We start from the raw sequence: 26,759 nt of genomic DNA on the forward strand, positions 1-26,759 counted from the left end.
ATACACCCAAACAGAAAAGGAATGCCTTACCCTAGAGTTTGTGTTTGAAGAGTTCAACCACTATGGTCAAGGATGGGAAACCATCTGCGTACAAAGTGACTATAAACCGTCTAACAGCATTTTTAAAAAGCCACTGCTAGTGGTCTCAAACATCTCTAGCACATGCTTTCAAACGGCAAGGTTACAACTTAGATGTACGATACAAGACAGGGACTGGGATGAACACAGCTAACTTCTTACCCACAGCAGCCTTGCCGAAGGAAAATATTGCAACTGAACAAGAATGTGAGACTCAGAATCACAGAGTTGGAAGGGACTTCAGGAGGTCATCTAGTCCAACCCCCTGCTCAAAGCAGGACCAATCCCCAATTTTTGCCCCAGATCCCTAAATGGCCCCCTCAAGGATTGAACTCACAACCCTGGGTTTAGCAGGCCAATGCTCAAACCACTGAGCTATCCCTCCCCCATTTTTTTCACAGACAGCCACGCGGGGCAGGCCCATCTCCCCTCGGGACCCGGGAGCCGGCACCCCCGACGGCCGAGCCCCGCTTCCCCGACCGACCCCCAACGCAACGTCCCCCGAAAACTCCACCCCACCCCGTCCCGCGAGCGTGGGGCACGATACGGGTCGGGGGGGCCACGGGAGAGTGGATGGGGGCGACGGGGCTCACGGGACCGGCCGCCGTGAGGCCGCTCCTCCGCCGATGGGACGAGCTCCCCGAAGCGGGCGCTCCGGGGCATCAGGTCTGCACTTAGGGGGACGAAGGCGTTGGGGAGAGCCACGGGCTCCCCTTCCCGAGGACGGGAAGGGGGGCGACGGACCGACCCCGGTTGCCTGCGACACCCCAGCCGCGCCCTCCGCGGGGCGGGCGGCGGCGCTGGGCTCACCGACCGGGCCCCTCCTCCGCCAGGGGAGGAGAGAGGCCCGCGTGTCCCGCCGCCACCGCCGCATCCGCGGGGACGATTGACCTTCAAGCGACGCTCAGACAGGCGTAGCCCCGGGACGAACCCGGGGCCGCAAGTGCGTTCGAAGTGTCGATGATCAATGTGTCCTGCAATTCACATTAATTCTCGCAGCTAGACTCTCACCATGATAGAAAAGATCAACCAAGCCAGTTAAGTGCCAGTTTCAAGGCAGAGTCTAGAACATTGGTCCCCAAACTTTTTACCTCGTGCCCCCACTTACCTCTGTTCGTGCCACCCCCTCCCGGAGCTGGGGCTGGGAGGGGGGCCACAGCTCCTGGAGAGGAGGCCACAGACAGAGGAAAGGGGGCCAAGGCTGGGGCCACAGCTGAGGGTGGGCGCAGAGCCCCAGGCGCGGGGCCAGCAGCCAGGACCCAGGGCATGGGGCCGGGAGCGGAGCCCTGGGCGTGGGACTGGCAGCCGAGACCCTGAGCACGGGGCTGGGAGAAGAGCCCCAGACACGGATCCGGGAGTGAAGCTCTGGGTGCGGGGCCAGGAGCCAGGACCCCACGTGGGGGGCCAGGAGTGGAGCCCTGGGCGCGGGGATGGCAGACAGAGCCAGGGGCAGAGCTGGGTGGCACTCCCTCCCTCCTGTCGGGGCTGGGCCTGGCCCCAGCTGCACCCCCCAAACATTCCTTGGTGACCCGCTAGGGGGCTTGCCCCACAGATTGGGGACCTCTGGTCTAGAAAGAATCTGAGAATGAAACAAGACAAAAATTTTCAAGTGCTCATATCCATCATTCTGTCAGGATGGCCTGACAGCAGGGGGAGAGGTGGGCCATTTCCAGCACAAATCCAGATTTTCTCACCCCCCCCTACACACAAACTCACTCTCCTGCTGGTAATAGCTTATCCAAAGTGACCACTCTCCTTACAATGTGTATGAAAAGCAGGAGGAGAGTGGGTTTGTGTGTGTGTGTGGGGGGAGAAAACCTGGATTTGTGCTGGAAATGGCGCAACTTGATTATCATACACATTGTAAGGAGAGTGATCACTTTAGATAAGCTATTACCAGCAGGAAAGTGGGGTGGGGGAGGTATTTTTTCATGCTTTGTGTGTATAAAAAGATCTTCTACATTTTCCACAGTATGCATCCGATGAAGTGAACTGTACCTCACGAAAGCTTATGCTCAAATAAATTGGTTAGTCTCTAAGGTGCCATAAGTACTCCTTTTCTTTTTGTGAATACAGACTAACACGGCTGTTACTCTGAAACCTGTCATATTGTAAGGAGAGTGATCACTTTAGATAAGCTATTACCAACAGGAGAGTGGGTGTGGGGGGAGAGAAAACCTTTTGTAGTGATAAACACCCATTTTTTCATGATCTGTGTGTATAAAAACATCTTCTGTATTTTCCACAGTATGCATCTGATGAAGTGAGCTGTAGCTCACGAAAGCTTATGCTCAAATAAATTGGTTAGTCTCTAAGATGCCACAAGTACTCCTTTTCTTTTTTCATGTTTAAGTACTAGATTCCCTCAGAAGGAAGACTTACAGCAGCCAGCTGTGGTGGGAGCCTGCAGGAAGGGTCAGAACAGGGATAGGAAGTTGTGGGAGGGTGGACATTAAGACCCAGGGGTGCACCAAATTTTTGGGTGCCCTACACAGCTGCTGCCTATGCCTAAGGAGGGCCCTGACTGTCTTGGTCCTCTCTCTTTGTATGCTTGAAGAGGGAGTAACCTGACAGTCCTATCCACACGTTTCAGAAGCCATCGCTCCGCAGAGGCCCAGGTAGCTCCGAGTCACTGATCAGGATGCTGGGCTCTGTTGAGAGGAAGGTGGTGGGCTCGTGATTCCCCTCGCACATGGTGTATTCCTCCAGGTGCTGCTGTCTGATGTGCCTTAGGATCTCCTTTGACAGGAAATGGCTGTCGCTGTCTCCTGACTCTGGAAAATAAAACAGAAAACAAACCCCGCTGGCTCCAGTGGGCTGGAATCCAAGGCAAGCTGAGTCTCCAGCAAGCAGAGTCTCCAAATCCTTCAGCAAGAAAAGGCACCATTGCTGCTCATGCATCTCACACCTACACAGTGGGGCATTCTGGTGCCTTTAGTGGTGACCAGGCCACAGCTAGAGATTGCGGAGACTTTTATACTATGGGCTAACAGAGGTGGGTTTGTACAGACCTAAAGGTCAGAGGTTCAAGCCTTGCAGCTGCTAACACAGTGTCTGGTATTGGACTTGCTGAGTGTTGGAAGATGGGGTGAAATGTAAAGCTGCTGTATGCTCTTCTATCCAAACATTTTTGGGGGAGGGGAAAGAAAATGCCTTTTGACCAAAATGAAAATTTTCTCTTCCCCCGCCCCCACAAAAGTTGGAAACATTTAATTTATCAGCGACCCTGAGCCCCCCCAAGTTTAACATTTTTCCCCCAATGGAAAACGGGGGAATACACACAAAAAAGAAGGAGAATGTAGGGGGGAAAAACCCACTCTCACACTTCTTAAACTTTTTCCGCCCTTTCTCCAGTGGAGAAAAGTGAAAGAGTGAGAGTGAGTGGGTGTGTTTTTTCCCCACCAAATGAAAACTAAAAAAACGGAAAAATTTCGCTCAGAATTTGAGCAAAATGAGAAATGTTCCTCTCCCAGTGTTTTTTTTTAGGAAGTCCTGCTGGGGTTTTGTCGTCCAACTCCAGCAAACTCAGGAGAAACAGGCAGATGGTAAGGGCTTTCCTACCCACAACATCAGAGTCATTTCTGAGGGATAGTGGCTGTGTTCTGGGATCCCCTCTGTCTTAGAGCCTGAGGAGAGGCATTGGGGACCCCATTAATCAGGAGGCCTTGCACATAAAAGGTCCCCAATGCACTGCAGAAACCTCCCTGTGGCCCAAGGAGCTGTGGTGTGAGAGGGCTCAGCCACCCATGCCACAGGAGCCCATGTGCATTAAATGGCCCATGCACCATACAATGGGGACCCTGAGCCCCTCTTATCCAGCACAGTGAATACCAGAGAGCACCCGTGAGACGATGGTATAATCCTGATACTAACTGCAGTGCTGAGTGTGCACCAGAGACCGCAGTGAGCTCCTGTGCCTGAGGATCAGGGTGTGGAGAGGAACCCAGCACTTCTCCTCCCCTTCTGCAGTCCCCCACTCCTCACCCTCATATACAATGAGCCGGTAGCAGCCTGCGCACTCCTTGGAGCGCTGTAAGATCTCCCCCAAAGTCCTGCAGAAGAGCTGGGCTTGCTCCAGGCGATCCTCCCGGCTGAAGGTGGCGCTTTCATCCTGGGACATAGCATAGAGGGCCTGCAGGGGGGGGGCGTACTCCACAATGCAGTAATTCAGCTAGAGGGATGGGAGAGGGAGAAACGTGGGCATTACCCCAGCAGTCCTGAGACCACGGCTAAGGCATCCCTCCCCAGGCAGCTGGCCCCAGAGAATCCCAGCGCTGCTGGCAGAACCCTTTGGGGCTCCCTCTTATGCACAACACAGCAGCTGCCAGAGCTCTGCCAAGCATGGTCAGACCTAGGCTTTCGGGGGCTTTGTGCAAATTCATCCATGCAAGGACCACCACAGCTCCCTCCCCACTGAACCCTGGCCCTGCTGCCTCTGGGCAACCAAGAGACTCCCCACAGCTGCTTTCTCTGCCTGCTCATGAGCATGGGGGTGAGTCTGCCTCTATGCTGGGTAGCCGGACTGGTGCAGTCAGCACTCTGCTGTCCAAGCGGGCAGGGGGACAAGGCACTTTAGTGTCTGCCACGGTCTGATAGTGCCAGTGACAGATGGGAACAGAGAGAAGCAATCAGGGACGGTGATCAAACTGGCAGTGTGTGTATGAGGGGATGGAGGGAGGCTGGAACAGGGAGGCCTTATCCTGCTGCATGGGGTAATATGCCAAAGGCTGTTGTTGCTCCCAATACAACAGGGTCAGTGCTGCTCTTGGGTGTAGCTGGATTTAGTGCAGACCGGAGCTTTGCTGCGTAGAGGTAAGTAAACTGGGATTTTCCTGCAGAGGTTTATGGCTGCAAGGACAGGCCTTGTGTGAATCCCAGGACTGTGCAAAGGCATGTGCTTCTCTTCATCCCAACTGCTGGATGCTGTTCTGAGCTGGCCCTTTGGAGGCTCTACAGCCCTATCTTGGAGCGAGGCCACCTTTACACTACTCATGTTTCCTGGCTAGAGATGGGCCCAAGCCAAAATCCTGCACCTGAATTTCTCATTTGTATCCACAGCTAAACTTTGTGTTCCAGGCCTGTCTCTGCTCACATCCGTCTTTCCCGTGGCCCTTCAGCTAGAGAAGTGTGATGTTAAATGTACCTTTTTGTCTTCACCCAAAATTTTATAGATGCTTTGTTTGTAGCTTCTCCATTTAGTGCCAGCCCGGTCGAGCTGCAGCGCCGGGAGATCCTTCCAGTACTGGATGTGGCTGTCAGCCTTCTGCAGATCATCGTATATCTCACAGCTCACTGGGAGAAGGATATGCAATTTCCAAGTCTCCTTGCACTTCAGCAAATTGTTATTGGCTCTGTTAAACTCACTGATCAAGTCTTTAAGGCCTTAGAGGAAGAGAACATGGAGCAGAGACAAATGAATTCAGGGCAGCAGCTTTCTGCCTGGCTATTTGGCTCCCCCTTAACGTGTGCAAAGGAGGAGTTTTATTATAAAGGATTTTGTATTCCTATACAAACAGGGAAACAACTACTTACGTGGCAGAACTAACTTTAAATACCCCACATAGTAAGACCAGGCTAGTCCATGTGCTACGTTGCGGTTGTTCTTTTCACAGATTTCAGACATTTCCACTGCGGAGGGACTCTACAGATTGAAGGAAGAAATGCCATAAATAAACCATCCCATAAACTAAGCGGGATTTCCTTCCATGCACACTGGTGACTGTGTCTCCCGCTGTCTCTCTGAATACACCTGAAAGCCAAGCAGCCATGCTTTCCCCTGCATGAGCTGTACGCTGCAGGTCTAGAGTTCCTCAAAGAACTTTACAAACTCAACCCTAGTCAACTCCCGCAGCAGCCCTACAAGGCTGGTCAATCATCATCTTCCCTTAACAGGCCCACCAGTGTTAAGTGTCTTATCCCAGATCAAAGAGCAGGCCCAATTCTGATCACACACACATGTATAACTTCCAGGTCTGCTATATACCACTATGAGGCCGAAGGTTTCAGTGGCACAGTTGGGCCCAGAAATCCAGCCTGCAAGTGCCCTGCTTGAGATGCTCAAAGAATCTAAGGGTCCAAAAATTTTATTGTGGACCAGTGGCTGGAAGCCCATGCTGTCACACAAGTGTGGGAGCTGAGACACATGATCTATCATCTGCATAGCTTGCCTCTACAATCCATGAAACTACTGCATGCAAATTAGCTATAGAATAAGAGTGGTGATTGGCTGAGTTACTTCTGATATCATCATGGCCTAGGACTCTTGGCATGGCATAGATACATGCCTTGCTGTTGCAGGGGTGAAATCTGAGAAGTCAAAATGGCCTAGAATTTAAAACTTGGATGGTAACAGACGGTGAATCCTAGTGGCAATTGAACATGGTGACATTCCAAACAAAAGAGCTCTCAGCCATGCTTGTAGCTGTGTCCATCACTTCAGCCTGACTCAACAGAGAGTCCAAGCTTCAGCGTAACACACAGACTGTGATAATCCCAGAATAGTATTATATAGAGTAGGTGTTCAAACCCCTTGAGCATCCTAGATCCTCCTTTTACACCAAAATCCTCTCAGTTCAAAATTTCTGTAAGGGTCTCTATTTCTCACCATAGGCCAAACTTTGCTCTCAGTTTTAGTGGTGTCGTAGATTCCAAGGCCAGAAGGGACCATTGTGATCACTAATCTGACGTCCTGTATCGCACAGGCCAGAGAACTTCCCCAAAATAATTCCTAGAGCAGATCTTTTAGAAAGACACCCAATCTTGGTTTACAAATTGCCAGTGATGGAGAATCCACCATGACCTTTGGTAAATTGTTCCAGTGGTTAATTACTCTCACCGTTATAAATGTACGCGTTATTTCCAGTCTGAATTTGTTTAGCTTCAACCTCCAGCTTTTTAATCTTCAATCTAGCAGAGAAAGCTATAAGAAGAACCCATTATTAAATATTTGTTCCCCATGTAAACAACTCACCACTCAATCCTCTCTTTGCTAAAATAACTAGATTGAGCTTTCTGAAGTCTATCACTGTAAGGCATGTTTTCTAATCCTTGAATCTGGAGTGTCAATAATGAAGTCATTAGAAATACCCTGGATTTACACTGGCATTATCGAGAGCAGAGGGTAGCTTTGTAAGCCTGCAGCACTCCCATTAATTAACCCTTTGGAGACAGCAGCTAAATATACCCCTCCTCCCAAGCATTTGCTTGAGTGCCAGGTTTAAAAATGCCAACGTTCTAATGCCAGTGGGAGTTCTGCGGGTGCTGGGGATGGTACTGGAACCCTGAGGTGGTAGTGCTCATTAAAAGCTAGTTGGATTGAGTAGTTCGCTAGCTTCCCTGCTGAGACAGATGGCGGCATCAGGACGATGATATCAAATATTAAGGGGTTGCACTAATGAAAGGAAGTTTACTGCATCGTGGCTTCTAAAACAGTTCAGTTGGAAGAAGAGCAGAATGTGCAGACAAGGCAGGGTGCATCAGCCACAGCAAACATGGTGAGGTTCCATCTTAGAATCATGGAAATGTAGGGCTGGAAGGGACCTTGAGAGGGCATCAAGTCCATCCCCCTGCGCTGAGGCAGTACCAAATAAACCTAGACCATCCCTGACAGGTGTTTGTCCAACTTTTTCTCAACAACCTCCAGTGATGGGCATTCCACAACCTCACTTGGAAGCCTGTTCTAGGATTTAACTACACTTAGAGTCAGAAAACTTTTCCTAATAGCTAACCTATATCTCCCTTGGTACAGATTAAACCTCCCTAGGGATCAGAGATGGGCCTGACCTAGCAGCTCAGCTCTCCACCCTCTTTGTGATGCAGGATCATGCCCTACAGCGTAATCCTCAGTGCTTGTCCCAGTCCAGATGTAAAGGACCAAGGAATGTCTTCCACAGATATCTCATCCTGAAGAAGCATCTCCTGTTATTAACTATTACTAGTGGGAATGATTACTAGCGCTGGTGATTTTTATAGCCTGGACAGGATACGTAGCACCAGTGCAGAGCCCCTTGCCACGTGAGCTATCTTCATTCTCAGTTTTCCTTTGCTCAGTTTCATCCCACTGCTCCTTGTTCTACCTGTAAGACGACAAATGACACTAGACTGAGATGAACGGTGCTCCAACCCACTTCAGAGCAGCCACCACAAAAGGTCCCAATGAGTTCACAGAATTGATTGAAAAACTGATTGGGTTCAGTTGGTGCAATTCCCATGTGCAGCTGCAATGAGACACCTCGGGATGGGTCACCATTTGTGGGGAATTTGGGACCTTAAAGCATGAGTCCATGATGTGAACTAGAGAACCCAGGCTCCTTAGCCCAAAGGGTGTAGCTAGAAGACTCAAAGTGTTATACGTGGCCTGTCCACTAGTGGAGGGCAGAGCACCACATAGCCTGGGTTACGCAGGCCTGGCCTATGCCCGCCAGGATTTCTGGGGATTCTCTGGGGAGCAGAGGGTTGCACTGCCAGGCTGTGGGGGATTGGGTTGTCCTGCCCTTACCTGAAGCCCAAAGGCGAAGCTGAGGAGCTGGCAGAGGCAGCCGAGGTTGAGGTTGAGGAAGAGCTGCATCCCGGTGTCCCTGAGTAGGGCCATGTAGGTGCAGACGTTGACCAGCAGCAGGAGCATGTAGCAGCGCAGACTCGGGCTCAGGCAGGCCTTCACCACCCTCCACCAGCTGCTGTGGTGTCTGAGGGACAAGGAGACAGGGTTATCAGTCTGCACCTTGCAGATCGGCGTGCTGAGCAGCCTCCAGGCCCAGCACACCCCTGGCCCTGAGAAGGAGAGACCCCCACTGTATTGATAAGAACATAAGAATGGCCATACTGGGTCAGACCAAAGGTCCATCTAGCCCAGTATCCTGTCTTCTGACAACGGCCAATGCCAGGTGCCACAGAGGGAATGAACAGAACAGGTAACCATCAAGGGATCCATCCCCTGTTGCCCATTCCCAGCTTCCGGCAAACAGAGGCGAGGGACACCATCCCTGCCAATCCTGGCTAATAGCCATTGATGGACCTAACCTCCATGAATTTATCTTATTCTTTTTTGAACCTTGTTATAGTCCTAGCCTTCACAACATCCTCCAGCAAGGAGTTCCACAAGTTGACTGTGCATTGTATGAAGAAATACTTCCTTTTGTTTGTTTTAAATCTGCTGCCTATTAATTTTATTTGGTGACCCCTAGTTCTCGTGTTCTGCGAAGGAGTAAATAACACTTCCTTATTTAATTTCTCCACATCAGTCATGATTTTATAGACCTCTAAAATATTCCCCTTAGTCGTCTCTTTTACAAGCTGAAAAGTCCCAATCTTATTAATCACTCCTCATACGGAAGCTGTTCCATAGTCCTAATCATTTTTGTTGCCCTTTTCTGAACCTTTTCCAATTCCAATATATCTTTTTTGAGGGAGGACGACCAAATCTGCACGCAGTATACAAGATGTGGGCATATTATGGATTTATATAGAGACCATATGTTATTTTCTGTCATATTATCTATCTCTTTCTTAATGATTCCTATCATTCTGTTCGCTTTTTTGAGTGCCGCTGCACATTGAGTGGATGTTTGCAGAGAACAATCCACAGTGACGCCAAGATCTCTTTCTTGAGTGGTAACAGCTAATTTAGATTCCATCATATTGTATGTATAGTTGGGAATATGTTTTCTAACGTGCATGACTCTGCGTCTATCAACATTGAATTTCATCTGCCATTTTGTTGTCCAGTCACCTAGTTTTGTGAGATCCTTTTGTAGCTCTTCACAGTCTGCCTGGGACTTAACTATCTTGAGTAGTTTTGTATCATCTGCAAATTTTGCCACCTCACGGTTTACCCCTTGTTCCAGATCATTTATCAATATGTTGAATAGGACTGGGCCCAGTACAGACCCCTGGAGGACACCAGTATTTACCTCTCTACATTCTCTCCCTCCCCAGCCCAGGGGATCCCTATAAAAGATGGGTGGGGACTCAGCCAGCAGGGAGCAGGTGGGCCCATGCTGGGGAAGTAACAGCTACGGCAGTGCCTGCCGCCTCCCCAACCAGCACTGTAGAGTTTACTGGGGAAGGCAATCAAGCCCCAGTGTGGAGTGCCGTTGTTGGGGAGCCTTCTGCACTGGAGGCCCTGGGATTTACCTCAGCCCAGGCAGGCCCAGGCAGCCTGGCTCCACTGGGGTGATATGGCACCCAGAGAGATCTGGTGGGTTTGGATGTGAACCTGCGCCAGAGACGAAGCAAACCCTGACCCCACACAGGACAACGTGAGAGAACCCCCTCAGAGAACATCCTCCCACATAGATCCCATGGGCTTTAATAGGTGTGTGGGACATGGGCATGAGACAGCCCTAAGTTGTGACTTAATAGTCATGCATCTTCCTGCCTGGGCATTATGGGTAATGGGCAATCTGCAGAGTTGTTCCCAATAGTAAAGGCACAAAAGACTAGAGAGAGAGAGAAGAGGGAAGGATTGAAAAACCCAAGGGACATCAACAGACAGGAGAGTGGGGCAGATGGGAAACCACCACAGAGACCAGATTGCAAAGCCTATGCTTCTTTGGATTCCTTTACAGCTCCTGTATAGCGAGTAGGAACCATGCACCTTTGTTCGCCCACCTCCCTCACAGGGATTAGTTCTCTTACTTTCTTTTCTGGACCATTTACAAGTACTACCCTGAGTGTGCCTCTCAAGAGCAAAGGGCTGTAAACTCAGTTACCTGGATTGCACATGCCAAATCTCTTCCACGAAGTTGCAAACCCCTTTGAGCAGCACTCCGATCTGCAGGGTCATTAAGGAGAAGGTGAAGTTCTCTGCGACATGGTGCCAGGACTGCTCCATGTGATACAGGGCAAAGACGCAAAGAGCAATGAAGCCCCAGGTTGCATAGTGAGCCCGTTCCCCCCGAGGTTTGGGGATGATCAGGGGAGTTTGGATGCTGGGTCTTTCCATTTCATGAGACATCTGCAGCAAACAGACACACCCAGACATCTTAAACACTGATAAAAACAACAGCCCAGAGGACAGTCCCAGACATTGTTAAAAAGCAGCTAGGAATAAGGCAAATAAGACAATAAGATCTTGGATTTCTAGAGCATCGTGCAGAATCCCAAAGCACTTCATAAACCTACACAATTTATTCATTGACCACTGACATGCAGCCACCTCTGGGGTGGTTTAGCCCTGCATGTTGCAGGGCACTGCTCTAAAATGGCTCTTTCCAAGGGACCGTGGCACGGGGGTATGTAAGCAGGCTGGTGAAGCAACAGGGGCATGGGCAATCAGGCTCAACACAGAGCAGATCCAATGGCCCCAAATCCTGGTGGTGTGGGAGGTGGGGAGAAGGTGCAGCAAGAGGTCACTGCTAACCCAGCCTAGCCTGGATGAGCAGGTGCCCTTCATCCCAGCTGTGTCCTACCCAGACTACTTGTCGATCCTCTTTGCAAATCTATCTCATGCAGACTTCCCACAAAGGGCTGGAATTTGGCCTACGTGCACTGATTTGGTGGGGTGGTTAGTCAGTCATCTTCCTCACAAGGTCTCAAAATTGGCCCTTAAAATGCAAGTAGCGATGTTTGAAAATCTAACCTCGAAGCTTTCTTAGGGTCCTCTCTTTCCTGCTTCAGGAGCTCTTTAAGGTCAAGTGACCCTCTGTTACCATGTTGAGAGAGGATCAGACTGTAGGGAGCTTGTTATGGCTTTAGAGAATTCATGACCAGCTGGGCATTTCGTGAGACTCTGGGACAGATCCTCAGGACTAGCCTTTGGATGCTTGAGGTCATTTGGGGGGAGGTGGCACAAAGATGCCTCTAAGCCACCTTTGCAGCTCCTTGATCCTGCGGCTGCCGAGACTGGTCTAGTCCCAAGGCACAACTTAGAGCAGCCTCAGGGCTTCTCTAAGTTGTACTGGCTGCCAATGGCCCCAAGGGATCATTCTTGCAGCTGGGGAGACCGAGGACAGAAGGACATCCATTGCCCCAGATGTGCACCCAAGGCTGGGTGGTGAGGTGGACTGAAGATGCTAAGTTGGCTCTGTGCCAGCCCAAGGAGAGATTTACGGAGGAACAAATTAATGAGAACCTCCATCATCAGCCTCAAACATCAGCAGACAGCAAGCAGCTGCCACAGAATTTTGCAGCATTCGACTCAGCACTATTCCCAGCACTGAGGGGGCCAGACCAGCATCTTGAACCTTGGATTCCTTTCCGATCTGCATGAACCCACTCAGGATCCCATGGGGGAAGTAGCAGCCTCGTTTGATCCCCTCTGAGCTAGGGGTATCTGAAAAGACCAAATGCCAAAGGACTTGGTGAGGTCTGTTGTATTCATTTAGATGGACTATGTGGGTCAAAGGTGTTAATATCACTCCGTCACTGTTTAACCTTAAACAGTGTTAAGCAAGGTTTGGTATACAGAAACATTACTTTGCTTAGTATCATGGCAAACACCATTCAAGGTCTTGTTAATCTTTTATTAAAAATATAGAGAAGAAGGAAAAACAGTTAAAGCATTTTAAATATAGAATAGTAAGTAAAACTTATTTCAGCAACTGTTTCTTTTTTTCTTATCTGGAGAGAGATTTTAGAAGGAAGAAAAAACGTTATTTGAGATCGGTTGGAGCCGTCATTGTTGCTTTTCCTGTTAAAGTCGAGTCCTGTTTCCTAGAAGACAAAAAACGACAAAGACACATGAAGGGGACAAAAAAGAACAGCAAAGGTCGAAAATGCAGCTTCTGGCTCTTTGGGGTTGATATTTTTTTATAAAAATTACAAAAAAAAGTTTGCTGTTGCAATAGCTTTTGGTGGTTTGAGATTTAATGTGTAGTTAATGGGGTAGCAGCTTTTTATTGAGTTGGCATTTTGTTAACAAGAGGGTGGACATTTAAGTTGTCATTTTAGTAAAAGATTGCTTTAGCAATCCAACAATTTAAAACATTATTTTCCTACTTATAGATAACTAGGTCAGAAGGGACCATTATGATCATGCAGTCTGACCTCCTGCACAACGCAGGCCACAGAATTTCACCCACCACTCCTGCAAAAAACCTCTCACCTATGTCTGAGCTATTGAAGTCCTCAAATCGTGGTTTAAAGACTTCAAGGAGCAGAGAATCCTCCAGCAGGTGACCTGTGCCCCATGCTACAGAGGAAGGCGAAAAACCTCTAGGCCCTCTTCCAATCTGCCCTGGAGGAAAATTCCTTCCCGACCCCAAATATGGCCATCAGCTAAACCCTGAGCATATGGGCAAGATTCACCAGCCAGATACTACAGAAAATTCTTTCCTGGGTAACTCAGATCCCACCCCATATAATATCCCATCACAGGCCATTGGGCCTATTTACCATGAATATTTAATTACCAAAACCATGTTATTCCATCATACCATCTCCTCCATAAATTGATCGAGTTTAATCTTAAAGCCAAATAGATCTTTTGCCCCACTGCTTCCCTTGGAAGGCTGTTCCAAAACTTCACTCCTCTGATGGTTAGAAACCTTCGTCTAATTTCTAGTCTAAATTTCCTGGTGGCCAGTTTATAACCATTTGTTCTTGTGTCCACATTGGTACTGAGATTAAATGATTCCTCTCCCTCTCTGGTATTTTTCCCTCTGATATATTTATAGAGAGCAATCATATCTCCCCTCAACCTTCTTTTAGTTAGGCTAAACAAGCCAAGCTCCTTGAGTCTCCTTTCATAAGACAAGTTTTCCATTCCTCGGATCATCCTAGTAGCCCTTCTCTATACCTGTTCCAGTTTGAATTCATCCTTCTTAAACATGGGAGACCAGAACTGCACACAGTATTCCAGGTGAGGTCTCACCAGTGCCCTGTATAATGGTACTAAAACCTCCTTATTCCTATTGGAAATACCTCTCCTGATGCATCCCAAGACCGCATTAGCTTTTTTCACGGCCATATCACATTGGCAGCTCATAGTCATCCTATGATCAACCAATACTCCAAGGTCCTTCTCCTCCTCCGTTACTTCTAATCGATGCGTCCCCAGCTTATAACTAAAATTCTTGTTATTAATCCCTAAATGCATAACCTTACACTTCTCACTATTAAATTTCATCCTATTACTATTACTCGAGTTTACAAGGTCATCCAGATCCTCCTTAGTCTTATTAAAGACTGAGGCAAAGTATTTGTTTAGATATTGGGCCATGCCTAAATTATCCTTGACCTCCACTCCATCCTCAGTGTTTAGCGGTCCCACTTCTTCTTTCTTTATTTTCTTCTTATTTATATGGCTATAGAACCTTTTACTATTGGTTTTAATTCCCTTTGCAAGGTCCAACTCTACTTGACTTTTAGCCTGTCTCACTTTAACCCTACATGTTCTGACCTCAATAAGGTAGCTTCCTTGCTGATCCCTCCCTTCTTCCACTCCCTGTATGCTTTCTGCTTTTCCTTTTAAAAAATACTTTTACATTAAACCTTTAAAGTTTTTACTGTTTATAAAAACTACAAACCCTAAAATAAAGGGGGGGGGGAGAAAACAAAACAAAGCCTTTATTAAAAAATTTTAAAAGAATGTATGACTTTAAAACAACCCCCTTTTTAAAAACAAAAGCATTAATGGTTTGCTTTGCAAACCAGAATAACACATGTAAAATTTTAAAACAAACTGTTTTGTTTTAAATCAGCTTTAAAAACTAATTGCTTATTTGCGAAGATATTAGCTAGTCACTAGTGTGTATATATTAACCCTTTAGACCCCATCTTGGGTGCCAAAACTGTTGCATTAATTTAGACAGACTGTATGGACCAAAGGAATGTAACACTGTCACTGTTGAACATTAAACAAGGTTTTGGGTTGGGTCTATAGAGACTTCTAGCTTGCTTAGTGCCATGGCAAACAGACCATTAAAAATCATTTTAACCTTCTATTAAAAATATAGAAAAGAAGGAAAAACAGTTAAAACTTTACATTTCAAATGGTTTAAGACAGCCTTATTTTAACTACTTTTTTTTTTTTGCGCATTTTAGCTGGAGAGAGGTTTTTAGAATGAAAAAAACCCTTTTTTGACAGTCTTTTAGGTGGTGTTAAATATGATAATAACTGGGTTTTTGGGAAAAAGAAAAGGAGGACTTGTGGCACCTTAGAGACTAACCAATTTATTAGAGCATAAGCTTTCGTGAGCTACAGCTCACTTCCTCAGATGCATATCGTGGAAACTGCAGCAGGCTTTGGGAGTGGGGCAGTGAGAAAAGAAGTTAGTTGAAATGGGCTGGAGCTGTCATTGCAATAGCTGTTAAAGTCCAATCCCATTTCCTAGAAGACAAGACAAAGATACATGAAGGGGACAGAACAGTGCATCAAAGATCAAAAATGCCGCTTCTGTCTCTGGGGTTGATTTTTACTTGCAACTTTACTGCTGGAGAAACACAGGCAGTTTTATTAGCTACTTTGGGACTCAGCAAACTTGTACCAGTGTTGGGCTATTTAGGGCATTGCATTTAGCTGCCTTGGTTTGATCACAGGGTACAGCCATGTTGCAAAATGTACACTTTTGGCTGTCTAAGCCAGACTCTCACTAGACAGGAGGAAAGGTGGGGAAGGAAAAGGACACACTGGAGGGGAGGAGCAGGAGAAAAGCCTCACAGTGTCATTTGGCTTGGTTTCTTCGGCCTGGTCAGGACATTTTTTAGACTTAGGATGACAAAGACCCGGGTTCTCAGGACATGGCAGGGGTGACAGCCATGAAGGTGAAGATCATGTAACACCGACAGACCGCGGTCTTCAGCAGTTCCAGGGATTTCCCTACACCCCCCCGGTGGGGGGGGGGGAGGATGTACACCCCCCCCCCCGAATTTCCCCAACATCCCCCTCAGTTTTGTGAACTAGTTACATTCAGTGTTGCCAATTTAGTGATTGTTTGGAAAACTGAATTGAAATTGAAACATTAATACACTTTATATGGTTTTAAAGTGTGTATGATAAAATACGTGTATCTGAAAAAGTATAATAGATTTGAAAAATATGAACATAGACTAACTTCCTTATACAGCTGTTGGTTTTTTATGACAATGTCAGTGCATTCATTTCGGTGATGTTGGCCAACCTAATAATTTCAAATGATGATTTGTAAGCAAAGTCTAAATGAGCTCTCCCTGACAGCTAGTGATGAGCTGGGGGCTGGGGAGAAAGGCTTCAGAACCGGATTGTATTTACATTCACACCTAATCTACCTAGGTGTCCAGCAAACAGAGCTGAGTTGTCCAAGTGATAGATTTTGGCTGGGGTTGGGTTACCAATCACTTGAATGTGGTGGTGGTGGTGGTGAAATGAAATATTGTTATTCTTACTGTATGAGTAAAGGGCAGTAGGGGCTGATTGAGGTTATCAAGAGAGAGGGTGGGGACAGGTATTTTGCTTGATGGTCTGCCTGAGTCACGAGTACTATTTGACTTGCCCCTTTCCACTATTTAAAAACAGAGCTGATTAGGCTCCATAGATAGTCTTGTTTTGTTAAGTGACCACTACAGTTGAAATCACTGATAACCAGGTCTAAGTGCTTAGACCTGCTGAGGGACAGTGTTTCTGTGGAAGAGACGGCCCAGTCTGCACTAGCAGCGAGGTTCCCCCACTGAGAGCTCAGCTGAAATCACTGAGAGCTGGGTGGAATCTCAAGAGACCACCTCGCAGAGGTCACAGTGGCAGGTGGCAGCAGAAGGTGACGGCGCAGGGCCATTGGCAACAGAGCGATGGAGTGAACGGTGGCACAGCGAACAACAGTGGCCAGAGTGAACAGTGAGCAGTTGGAGGAACGAACAAGGTACCTTCTTGCCCCCTACCTGGGAGGTGAACTCATGTGAAAGCACCTCTGAACTCTGAGTCTCCACTGCCCAAGGACAACACCGGTGAGTGCTAATGAGGCTGTTAAGAATACTAGAGACACAACACAGTTCATGCGAACACACATGGCTGTGGCATCATACTTTCTATTTAAGCAAGAGATACCACACACTACAAACTGGAGGCCAATGTTAAGTGCATTGTCACTTGTTCATCCTGAAGTTGAACACTGGTTCTGAACAAGACCAGCAAATGCTCACTATCCTTCTGCGAGAAACTCAACTGACTGGCTAGAAGCATGCGGTGCAACAGTGAAAGACTCAACAGTTGAAAATGTGAAGAACTCTCTCACCACGTTCAAAAAATTTGCATACATGGCTGAAGAACGCACCAATGCAAATGGGCATCAAGTATTAAGTCATTGTGTAGTTATCTTGATGTCAATGGTAGGCCAGTAGATGCATTTCCAGATGTTCAAGTTCTTGAAGACACATCGGCTGCATCTGTGACAACCCACATCTTAGAAGAGTTAAATGCTCGTCAATTGGACCCCAAACAGATGGCTGCTTGGGCATTTGATGTAGTTGCAAACTTCTCTGGAAGACGAGGTGGAGTACAAGTTTTGCTCAGAGAAAAGTGTAACCCTAATCTCTCCTATACACGCTGCAGAGGCCATCTACTCCAACTAGCGCTAAGTATGAGCTGCAGACTCTTCAAAAGACATTAAAAAAGCTATAAATTTAATGTCTTCATTATATTCTTTTTTCAGCAAGAGTCCAAAAAGACTGAATATCTTGGAAAATATAGAAGACACACTGGGACTGAAGTTCAAATTAGTCCAGCCTGGGAAAACCCTCTGGCTTTCTCATGAGCGATCCTTGGCTGTTGTCTTAAAATTACTCCAGCCGTTATTACTGGCTTTGGGAAGTATCTACCAAGATGGGATGGATCTAAGTAGTGAAGCTGGTGGATTACTTTTGCTACTACATTCAGAGAAGACTATTGCCATTCTCTCTCTTGTAAGTCTACTGTTGAAACCACTTCGGTCATTAAACAATGCCATCCAGGCATCTACTACAACAGTAGTAGATCTTTGTCCAGCAATAGACGCTATATTTGGATCAATCAGAGAGCTATCAATTGAAAAAGTACTGGAAGAAGCAAAGACTTCAATCCAGAAGTTGACTAATGAAGGCATTTATATTGAATCCTTAAGTGAAGAGGACAAGAAGTGTTTGTTAAGACAACTGAAAAAGTACATAGACTTGATTCTTAAAAATCTACAACAGCGACTTCCAGATTCTACTCAACCTCTACGTAGCTTTTACGGATCCCTGTCCTATAAAACTCCAAAAGTTGAGTGGAGAGAGGCACTACCAGCAATGGGGCTGCCATGTGCTCAGGACAGAATAGAGAATTTGAACACAGAGTAGAATATCATACAATGAATGAATGAAGATTTGACTTCAACTTCTTTTTTATCATCACAAGTGGCTCGACCCGATCTTTGTGCTCTGTTTCCTGGGATGAAAGAAGTAGGAATTCATCTCTTGCTACTCCCAGTCACAACAGCTACAGCTGAGCGTTCTTTTTCATCACTGAATAGAATTTTGTGTTCTGAAAGAAGTTGCCTTCTGCCTGAGCATGTGAATGAACTAATGAGCATATCAGCTGAAGGAATGGAAGTACCAGACACGTGAGAAGCCACCAAAGATGAATGCACTGCATTCAGGAAGTTCATTAACAGAGTTGTGCAAAATTATAACAAGAAACCAAGAAGGATGTAGATGTAGTGCTTCACAGAAGGCTTGAGTAGCCAACTTTAATTTGTGTGATGATTTTAGAACATGAGTTAAATCTAATAAAATGGTCATGAAACATTTTTCAGTTTTTACTATGGTGCTGTACAGCACACCTTCATGCTCACGGTCTCACCCTTCATCGGCCCTGACCCCCTCTTCCCCCCCCTGTAAATTTGAACACCCCCGCCCCCTTTCAATTCCTGGGGAAAACACTGACAGGTTTACATAGAGACTGTCCAGTTTGACCAATGTACATGGCAGAGGGGCATTGCTGGCCATGTACATTGGTCAAACTGGACAGTCTCTACATAAAAGAGTAAATGGACACAAATCAGATGTCAAGAATTATAACATTCATAAACCAATCGGAGAACACTTCAATCTCTCTGGTCACGCGATTACACACATGAAAGTCGCTATTTTACAACAAAAAAACTTCAAATCCAGACTCCAGCGAGAAACTGCTGAATTGGAATTCATTTGCAAATTGGATACAATTAACTTAGGCTTGAATAGAGACTGGGAGTGGCTTAGTCATTATGCAAGGTAGCCTATTTCCCCTGGTTTTTTCCTACCCCCCCCCCCCCACGTTCTTGTTAAACCCTGGATTTGTGCTGGAAATGGCCCACCTTGATTATCATACACATTGTAAGGAGAGTGGTCACTTTAGATAAGCTATTACCAGCAGGAGAGTGGGGTGGGAGGAGGTATTTTTTCATGCTTTTTGTGTGTATATAATAAGATCTACACTTTCCACAGCATACATCCGATGAAGTGAGCTGTAGCTCACGAAAGCTTATGCTCAAATAAATTGGTTAGTCTCTAAGGTGCCACAAGTACTCCTTTTCTTTTTGGGGAAAACACTGTCTCTCTCTCTCTCTCTCTCTGCCACTAGATGGGACAGACCACCACATGCTGGAGGTGTGTGGGTTACACTCACTCCAGCAGTCAATTTTTCTTTTTCTTTAAGTCTTTTTCTTTAAGAACCCAAAATGCGAGTGATGGGTGGAATAGCCCCTCCCGCAGGAGTGGCAGAAGGTCCCTAACAGTGTAGGGGGGGGCCACCCCCACCCTATCCCTTCCACCCAAGCCCCTGCCCCCATGCTGCCCATTCCCCCAAAACCCTGCCCCCGCTTGCTCTTCTCCATCCCCTCGCCACCATCGCTTGCCCTTATGGCTAGTAAAACATAGGAGGGCATGGCCTCCTGGCTCCCCCATTCTGGCACCCTTGCCCTCCCCTCATTATTTTGTCTACCAATTACAGTAGCCCCAATTTCTGATTTTGGTTCACTGCTTCCTGGTTTTACACTTTTCTTCTTTACCAAACACAATTTTAAATTATATTAGTGCTTGAGTTATATTAGTAGCCTTTTCGTTTGGACTGATTTAGTTTTTGTGTGTTTCTTGTGCAACTTCTCCCATTTACACTTATCATTACAGGGTATTGTGACATTTTATGAATTTACATATAGTTTTTACAGTTGAGCTGACAATTAAGTTAAATTTCTAGGCCCAATTATTATAAAATTATATTATATTATTATATTATATTTATTATTATAAAATTATTATATAATTATTAAATTAATCAGTTCCCCATAGGATCGGACCTTTGTTTTGGTTCATAAAACCACAATTATAAACAAAAACCTTATTTTAGTTTAAGCCCATAGAAGAACTATTTGGTTGTATTTTAAGGTTTGCAAATTTTTTATTTTAAAATTGGGATTTACAAATTGTATTTGATTAGATGTTATAAAAATACAGTTAAACTTTTTAGCTGTTAATAAAGCTAAAATCTTATTTTACCCCTCTGCTGGGTGGAGTTGGCACTAAGGAGGGCTGGGTTCAATATCTAGGGGCTCCTCTTAACACAACACAGAACTGGCTCAAGCCCCCACCTAGTAATCTGGGAAAATTTACCACCACCCCAGAGTGCCTCTAAGAGCCAATACTTCCCCTTTCACAAGCACTGAGTGTGTAAAGAGAACTTTCATTAAAAGGAAAAGGGAACCAAGCATTAGTCTGGGCAAACACAACCGCCACATTCACCAGCACACAACCCTAAGCGAACCCACCCTCACAGTGGATGAGGCAGTGTCTTCCGCATCAGTTTCCCACCTTATGGTGGGAAAGTCCTACAAAGAAATGTCCCTTTAACACATCACCCCCCATCTCCCTCCGCTGCACCCTACTCACAGTTGGCTGTCCTTGGTTAGCAAAGACCCAGAGTTCAGAGGTGGGTTCACAAGGGTTCACCTCTCACCCCAGAAATGGGGGAGGGGCACCAAGCAATGTGTGCAGTCACTTTGCGCCTCTATAACTGGCTGTTTGCTGTTGCCTCTGCTGCCACTGCTTTACTCATACAATAAGTAAAACATTTCATTCCCCGGCTCTCAATACTGAAGCGATCTGTAACCCAGCACCAGCCAAAAGGGATCATTTTGGCAAAGCAGCTCCATCATCATGCCGCATGCCTAGGCAGATTAGGCATGAATATGCAAACTAGGTCTGTTCCTGAAGTGTCTTCCCCCAGCTCATCACTAGATGTCAGGGAGAGCTCATTCACACCCTGCTTACACTTACAGCTTATTTTATTTGTTGCTAAAACAAAGCGCTAGCTGCTGTTATATTTGTAAGATGTTTAATAACAAACCAGTTTTTGTTACTTTTTTTTGTCTGTGCACTTAGAATGTGTAAAGATGGAAAAACATTTCTCTTTTTTGCTGCTGATACATTTAAAGCTACACATTTATACAAATTGTGAAAACCTCATGCACTAGTGGTTCGGTTTGCTTATCTGGAGAAAAACCATTAGTGCTGATGGTATTTTTACCCAAGTGTGCTGCTTTTAAAAAGACAGCAGCAAAATGATGATTTTGGGCATTATTTTTGTATTTGTGACACCTAAAGGCAGTCAAAATTTGAAGCAGGGCTGTCAATTAATCACAGTTAACTCAACCGATTAACTCAAAACAAATTAACTTGATTACAAAATTAATCATGATTAATCACAGTTTTAATCACACTTTTGAACAATAATAGAATACTAATTTAAATTTATTATAAATATTTTGGATTTTTTCTACATTTTCAAATATATTGATTTCTGTTACAACACAGAATACAGTGTATAGTGCTCACTTTATATTATTTTTATTACAAATATTTGCATTGTAAAAAAAAATAAAAGAAATAATATTTTTCAGTTCACCTCATTCAGGTACTATAGTGCGATCTCTTTATCATGAAAGTGCAACTTACAAATGTAGAATTATTATTTTTTTACAAAACTGCAGTCAAAAACAAAACAATGTAAAACTTTAGAGCCTACATGTCCACTCAGTCTTACTTCTTGTTCAGAGAATTGCTCAGACAAACAAGTTTGTTTACATTTACGTGAGATAATGCTGCCCACTACTTATTTACAATGTCACCTGAAAGTGAGAACAGGTGTTTGCATGGCACTGTTGTAGCCGGTGTTGCAAGGTATTTACATGCCAGATGTGTTAAACATTCATATGCCCCTTAGTGCAATCTGCAAGTTGAAACATGATCTCTTTCTCACAATCACCTGGGACCATTTGCTCAAGTCTCAGAGAACTATCCTTCTTGGTTTTGCTCCCATCTATCAGAATCTGCTTTTTTGCAGCATGCAGCGGAGAGAGAGGCTGGTCCAGTGGATAGAGAGCTAGTCCTGAGAGACCTGGGTTCTACTTCACCCATGGACTTCCTGTATGGCCTCAAGCCAGTGCCTTAGGGTCAGAGTTTCAAAGGTTTTTAGGCACCCAAAGATGAAGCTAGGCATCTAAGCTTCCAGGTGCCTTTGAAAATCCCGCTAGGTTCCAAAACACCTTTGAAAATGTGGCCCTTAGTCTCTCTGTGCCTCAGTGCTCCACCTGTACAATGGGGATAACAGCACTGCTCTACCTCACTGGGGGACTGTGAGGAGAAACAGGTTAGGGCTTGTCTACACTTGCAGCTGTAGAGTGCTTTGGGTTAAACCAGCCTTCGGAGAGCGCACTAGGGAAAGCGCTCCAGTCTGTCCACACTGAGAGCTGGAAGCGCACTGGCGTGGCCACATTAGCAGCACTTGCAGTGGCCCTGGGAGCGGTGCATTATGGGCAGCTACCCCAGCGTTCCAGTGGCTGCAATGTGCTTTTCAAATGGGGAGGGGCTGGGATGGAGTGTGTTGTGTGTATGTGCAGGAGAGAGAGTGGGCTTTTGGGGTGCTGAGAGTGTGTCAGCACTGTCTTGTGAGTTCAGACCCCTGCTCCTTCCCAGCCTCCCTCTCACTCACTCACTCAAAGCAAACATTAGCTGTTTGTTTTTTCCCTTGGACCAGAAAAGCAGTTTGAAAGGGCCACTTCCGCATTCCTCCCGAGTTCACAACAAAGACAAGAGAGGCCACTTCAGTTAATGGGACGTTTCCGGAGGGCAATCAGAGCGCTGTAACTGTAACTCCTCGTTTACACTGGAGCTGCAGCTCTCACCCAATACACAACAGCCGGTAATCCTCTTGGGGAGGTGGAGCACCAGGAGCGCTCCAGCCAGGGAGTTAGACCGCTCTACGTGCCTTGCCAGTGTGGACGGGGAGTAAGGTAGAGCGCTCTAGGAGGCTTTATTGCAGTATAACGTGCCAGTCTAGCCAAGCCCTTAGACATTGTGAGGCGCTCAGATACTATGGTGATGGTGTCACATGCTATCCCTTCCCTTGGCAGGCCCGTCCCTAGCTATTCTGGGGCCCTACGCAGCCCCCCTGCAGGGTGTGTGGGGGGGGGGGGCAGACCTCCGCGGGGGTGGTGGGGGCTGGCCCCAGGTCTCCATGGAAGGGTGGGGCTGGCTTGGGGGTAGGGGGAACCACCCCCCAGCACTCAGCTATGGCGCGGCTGGGGCCAGGTCCCTGCACTTCCCACCGCAGGTGAGTGCAGGCCTGACTCTGCTACAGTCTTCAGGGGCGGGAAGAGCTGGAGCTGGGGTGGGAAGAGGTGGGGCAGGGACAGAGCAGGGCGGGGGCTTTGGAGAAGGGGTAGAGTGGGGGCGAGGCTGGGGGGAACAGCGGTGGGAAGAGGCAGGGGAGGGGAGGGGTGGGGGGCCTGGGGAAGAGGTGGGGCGGGGAGCTGGAGCAGCTGCCCAGGGCACCAGAAAATTTGCATAGTTTGCGTATGGGTAAGGACGGCCCTTGTCCCTTGGTTTTGGCCCCTTCTTTTCACCTATCCCCCTCACATTTCCCTCTTTTCTTAATGTAATCTTGGCTGTACTTCTTCCGAATCCCCTGTGTTCTGTCTTAAACCTCACCCCCGGCAGAGGCATTTCTGTTTTACAGGCTCAGCTGAGGACTTCCAGATCCTTAATTTAATTACCAGCCCTTTCTTATCTGAATCACTCTGCCTGTTTGTAAACGAAATACTGACTCCCTGCCCTAGGGGCACAACCTGGGAGCCGCACCTCCCTGCAGAACTCAGGATGCACAAGTCTTAGCGGCAAAAGAGAAAGAGGGCTCGGCTACACTTGCACGCTCCCTCCCCCGCCTCTCTCTCATTCACTCAAAGCAAACATTAGCTGTCTGTCTGGTTTTTCTCGGAGCTGATAAGGGAGCTTTGAAAGGGCCACTTCCGCATTCCTGCCGGAGTTCACAACAAAGACAAGAGAGGTCACTTCAGTTAATGGGACGTTTCCGGAGGGCAATCAGAGCGCTGTAACTGTAACTCCTCGTTCACACTGAGGCTGTAGCGTCTCACCCAATACGCAGCAAACCTTATCCCTCTGGGGGAGGTGGAGTACCAGCAGCGCTCTAGCCAGGGAGTCAGAGCGCTCTACGTGCCTTGCCAGTGTGGACGGGGAGTGAGTTAGAGCGCTCTGGGAGGCTTTATTGCGGTATAACGTGCACGTGTAGCCAAGGCCAGAGATGCTCTCTGGGATAGCTGACCAGAGTGCACCGCTCCAAATAGCACCGCAAATGCCGCACGTGTGAACGCGCTATTGTGCAGGCAGCTGTCAGTGTGAACACACAACAGCGGTTTTCCTTCGGCGCTCTCTGAGCAGCACTGTAACTGCCAGCGCTGAGACTTGCCCTCAGTTAAGAGCTCTGCCTGGGGCTAGGAGATATGCCTAAACTGAGGAGAGGGGGGCAGAAGCCCTGCCCCCTTTAAATGGCACCCCTGACACTGGTGCCCGAACCATGGCCCTGCCCCCATGCCACCCCTTCCCCCTGAGGCCCTGCCCTTGCACTACCCCTTCCCCCGAGGCCCCGCTCCCATGCCACCCCTTCCCCCAAGGATCCCACATTTTGGCACCCCTGGCCCAGGATCACATTGGAAATTGGGGAGCAAGGACATAAACCCAGGTCTTCCAAGCGCTAGGCTAGTGCAGATCTCAATTCCTAGCTACCTGCTGATCCTTGCCCCCTTACAGAGAGTGGCAACTGTACTTGCGGCACTGGCCATGACCTGATGTCCCAAACTGGGTCCTGTCTGTCTGGGTTTGCTACTAGTGCCTGTCACTGTAGCATCAGACTGTCCCTCATGTTAGCCTGACAACGGCCAGGGCCCTAGTGGCCATATAGAGAGCTGTGCTTGGGGGGAAGAGATGGGGAGTATGGGCCAACAGGCTGTGGGAGGAAAGCTGTGTCACCTAGAAGGTCCTGCAGGGCTAGTTGGAGATGGTCAGATTCCGTTGAGTCTAACCTCCTCAGTATCAGGGGGTAGCCGTGTTAATCTGTATCCTGTTGTTTTTGTAAACTCCTCAGGTCTCCCAGTGCCAAGTGGGCCGAGTGGGATGTAGTTCTGTCAGGAGGGCGACTGCTGCTCCGATGGGCTCACAGGACAACATTCTGGGGAGCGGTTTAAGAGAGAGATCCTCCCTCCACCAGACACCTCCCAACCCTATTCCCTGTCTCCTCCTCTTCCCAGGTCAGCATGGACTGACCATAGGCTGAGAACCACTGCCAGTGGGATCAAAGAGCCATGGGCCTCCTAAGGCCTGGCTGCCTCCAGCCTCCAAAGCACCAGTGAATAAGAACAAGGCAGAGGCAGCGTTCAAGCTGTCTGTCGGCGTTAGGTCTGGACCAGCTACCCTGGCACTGGAGGGCGGGAGCTGCTCTGCACCTTCTGGGGAATGCTGTGCTCACCTGTGCAATTAACAGCCCGTGATTCTTGAAGCTGCTGTGATGTCTCCTTCTCCGGTGGTTGGCTCCACGCCCCGGCCAACACACTTTGCTTTCTGAGGCAGGTCAAGAGCAGAAACTGGAACCCGTTGCTCTGCCACACGACAACTGAAATCTCTGCGTGAAGATACCCAGAGTGGGGGTTTGTGGAAATTCATTCAGAGCCGGAAGATTCATTGAGAAGAGCAGCCCAGAGAATGAAAATGAAACCAGCAGCCTGCATGCAATTAATTCCTTATATTCCTCCCGCCCAGGCTGAGAGCTCTCGTGTTCTGTGGTCACACAGGCAGGGCCGGCTCTAGGCACCAGCAAAACAAGCAGGTGCTTTGGGCGGCACATTTCTAGGGTGGCATTCCGGCACCGGCCATGCCGCCCCTAGAAATGTGCCCCCGCCGTCCCAGCTCGCCTCCGCCTGCTCCCCTGAGCGCACTGCCGCCGCGCCGCTCCGCTTCTCCCACCTTCCTCCCAGGCTTGTCGCGCATGAAACAGCTGATTGGCGTGGCAAGCCTGGGAGGGAGGGAGGGAGGAGAAGCCGAGCGGCGGTGGTGAGCTGGAGCAGGGAGCAATTCCTCTACCCGCCCCCGTTACTTCCTACGCTCCCCCCCAACCCTCGCTCACCTCAGCTCCGCCTGCTCCCCTGAACGCACTGCCTCTCCCTTGCCTGAGAGGGAGGGGGAGAAGCCGAGAGCCAGCATGTTCAGGGGAGCAGGTGGAGGGGAGGTGAGCTAGGGTGGCGGGTTGCAGGGGGGGAGCCACAGGAAGTAATGGGGGGGGGCGAATGCGGCACGCCCTGGGAGGGAGGCAGGGCTGGGGATTTCGGGAAGGGGTTGGGAAGGGGCGGGGTTGGGGCAGAGCCAGAGGCATGAAGAAAAAGCGGGGGTGGCCCAAAATTTTTTTGCTTACAGCAGCAAAAATCCTGGAC

At 47.8% G+C, this 26,759-nt stretch overlaps 1 protein-coding gene across 1 annotated transcript; it reads right to left on the reverse strand.

Moving 5' to 3' along the window:
• Positions 1–964: 964 nt before the first annotated feature.
• On the reverse strand, positions 965–26,330 carry STING1 (stimulator of interferon response cGAMP interactor 1). Its single transcript, XM_084637438.1, has 7 exons — positions 25,802–26,330; positions 10,788–11,032; positions 8,576–8,762; positions 5,611–5,719; positions 5,222–5,460; positions 4,063–4,249; positions 965–2,852 (listed from the first exon to the last, which is right to left on the reverse strand). The coding sequence occupies exons 2-7, from the start codon at positions 11,030–11,032 to the stop codon at positions 2,668–2,670; spliced, it is 1,152 nt and encodes a 383-aa protein (XP_084493564.1). The 5' UTR covers positions 25,802–26,330; the 3' UTR covers positions 965–2,667.
• Positions 26,331–26,759: the final 429 nt, after the last annotated feature.

The sequence above is a fragment of the Lepidochelys olivacea genome (genome assembly GCF_965140295.1).
Source record: "Lepidochelys olivacea isolate rLepOli2 genome assembly, chromosome: 8".
In the NCBI taxonomy this organism is placed as follows: domain Eukaryota; kingdom Metazoa; phylum Chordata; order Testudines; family Cheloniidae; genus Lepidochelys; species Lepidochelys olivacea.

What these genes read in the sequence shown, in the direction of transcription:
- STING1 (XM_084637438.1), bottom strand. Translation starts at nt 11,032, where the DNA reads ATGTCTCATGAAATGGAAAGACCCAGCATCCAAACTCCCCTGATCATC. An exon ending in TTTAAAGTTAGTTCTGCCAC is followed by an intron (nt 5,461 to 5,610) that starts GTAAGTAGTTGT and finishes TCTTCCTCTAAG; the next exon opens with GCCTTAAAGACTTGATCAGT. An exon ending in CCGGCTCATTGTATATGAGG is followed by an intron (nt 2,853 to 4,062) that starts GTGAGGAGTGGG and finishes TTTATTTTCCAG; the next exon opens with AGTCAGGAGACAGCGACAGC.